The sequence below is a fragment of the Rhinopithecus bieti genome, unplaced genomic scaffold (genome assembly GCF_001698545.2).
Source record: "Rhinopithecus bieti isolate Rb0 unplaced genomic scaffold, ASM169854v2 scaffold_22548, whole genome shotgun sequence".
NCBI lineage: Eukaryota > Metazoa > Chordata > Mammalia > Primates > Cercopithecidae > Rhinopithecus > Rhinopithecus bieti.
Window position 1 is genome coordinate 436,549 of NW_016810469.1, and position 2,210 is coordinate 438,758.

At 42.3% G+C, this 2,210-nt stretch overlaps 1 protein-coding gene across 1 annotated transcript in view; it reads left to right on the plus strand.

The window, feature by feature from the left end:
* Positions 1 to 2,210, plus strand: part of SF3A3 (splicing factor 3a subunit 3) — a 31,769-nt gene that overhangs the window by 8,966 nt on the left and 20,593 nt on the right. The window contains exon 7 of the mRNA XM_017892119.1: positions 1,140 to 1,222. Coding sequence (XP_017747608.1) covers positions 1,140 to 1,222 — 83 coding nt within the window. The remainder of the gene's footprint in view (positions 1 to 1,139; positions 1,223 to 2,210) is intronic.

The following is a 2,210-nucleotide window of genomic DNA, read 5'->3' on the forward strand; positions in this document are numbered from 1 at the left end:
AAAAAAAAAAAAAAAAAAAAAGAAATAGGGTTTCACCATGTTGTCCCAGGCTGGTCTTGGACTCCTAAACTCAATCAATCCTCCTGCCTCAGCTTCTCAAAGCCTTGGGATTACAGGCATAAGCCACTGCGCCCACCCAGATTTATGTTTTCTTCTAGGTGTCCCTGTTTTAGACACAAACAATACTAGGTACATGAAAGACACAACAACGTGATCTTTCTGTCAGCAAAAAGCTATTTAATGTCTTTTCTTAAAGATGTTTAAAAATAGCTTATCACCGGCCGGGCACAGTGGCTCACACCTGTAACCCCAGCACTTTGGTAGGCCAAGGCGGGTGGATCACCTGAGGTCGGGTGTTCAAGACCAGCCTGACCAACATGCAGAAACCCTGTCTCTACTAAAAATAGAAAAAATTAGCCAGGCGTGGTGGCACATGCCTCTAATCCCAGCTACTCAGGAGGCTGAGGCAGGAGAATCGCTTGAACCTGGGAGGTGGAGGTTGCAGTGAGCCGAGATCATGCCATTGCACTCCAGTTTGGGCAGTAAGAGCCAAACTCTGTCTCAAAAAAAAAAAAATAGCTTAGGATGAGATGAGGTTTAATATGGCAATCTCAAAAGGATCATAAGGAAATACTTGATTAGATTCCTCATGGAGTTGTGAGGAAATGTTCCAGAAGTGCAGTGACCAAACTTCAAGTTCCATGTGGGCAAGTCAGGTCCCTTGCCTGTTTTGTTGTCTTCTGTACCCCATACTTGGTACAAAGATGCCCAATAAGTAGTTACTTGCGTGAACAAATGGCACCTTTGAGGACCTTGTTTTAGGATGTCAGAGTCTTTAACCAAGACCCTAGTGTGAGGTAATAATCGACAAATGTTTCTTTTAGTTTAATGTTCATTAACTCGATGTTTATTTTATAAAGTTAATTATGTCTGATATTTTCCTTCAGTCCAGTGAAATTAATACTCCAATTGTAGTAGGATTGAATGATGAGAAAGCAGAAAAAAAACAAAAATTAGCCAGCCCTTGTTACTTTGTTAGAAAACATTCAATTTTGATCTCACTTATTGGAGATTATGTTGTAAGTTGTTACAGTATAAATACCTAACTGAATTTCTTGTCATTTCTTTCCTCTTTGAAGAAGCTGGATTATATCACATACCTGTCCATCTTTGACCAATTATTTGACATTCCTAAAGAAAGGAAGAATGCAGAGTATAAGAGGTAGGCATTAATAGCTTCTAGGTCTCTCCTGGATTTGATTAGAAGATAATGTGAAGTTTTTGAGGGTGAAGTTCTGAATTTGTTGCCTGGAATGCATACATGAAGGCGTACTTCCAGGTTCATTGGAGGATGGGGTTATGAATGATGTGGTTTTCAAACCTTTGCGATACTCTGGATGTGGACAAAGGTGTGTCTGTGGGCACATCTTCCATCATATGCCCATACTGTTCTTAATTTTGTCTCATTATAGAAGGAACTCTCCCACTCTGGGACTTCTGTGTTTTCGGAGTTTTATGGGAAAAAATTAGACTTTCTCAGATTGTGACTGCAGTGAGATGCTTAGGTGTGATGTATAAGTGAAAATTTATGTTTTGTTAATTACTCCCCTGATTAGTGATTTTATACCCTTAATTTCCCCTCTTTTCTCATTTTCTTTTACTGAAATCTTGTATTATGTGAGGTAATTAAGACCTTAGTATTTAGCATCGTTTTATGAGAATAAAAGGAGGTGGGAAAGGTCAGAATCAAAATGACATGTTGGGAAAATGTCCATTCTAAGTTCATTTAAAATGAATATTGGCCGGGCACGGTGGCTCACACCTGCAATCCCAGCACTTTGGGAGGCCAAGACAGGCGGATCACCTGAGGTCAGGAGTTTGCGACCAGCCTGACCAACGTGGAGAAACACTGTCTCTATTAAAAATACAAAATTAGGCCGGGCGTGGTGGCTCACACCTGTAATCCCAGCATTTTGGGAGGCCGAGGTGGGCAGATCACAAGGTCAGGAGATCGAGACCATCCCTGGCTAACACGGTGAAACCCCGTCTCTACTAAAAATGCAAAAAATTAGCTGGGCGTGGTGGCAGGTACCTGTGGTCCCAGCTACTTGGGAGGCTGAGGCAGGAGAATGGCGTGAACCCGGGAGGCGGAGCTTGCAGTGAGCTGAGATCGTGCCACTGCACTCCAGCCTGGGCGACTGAGGGACTCC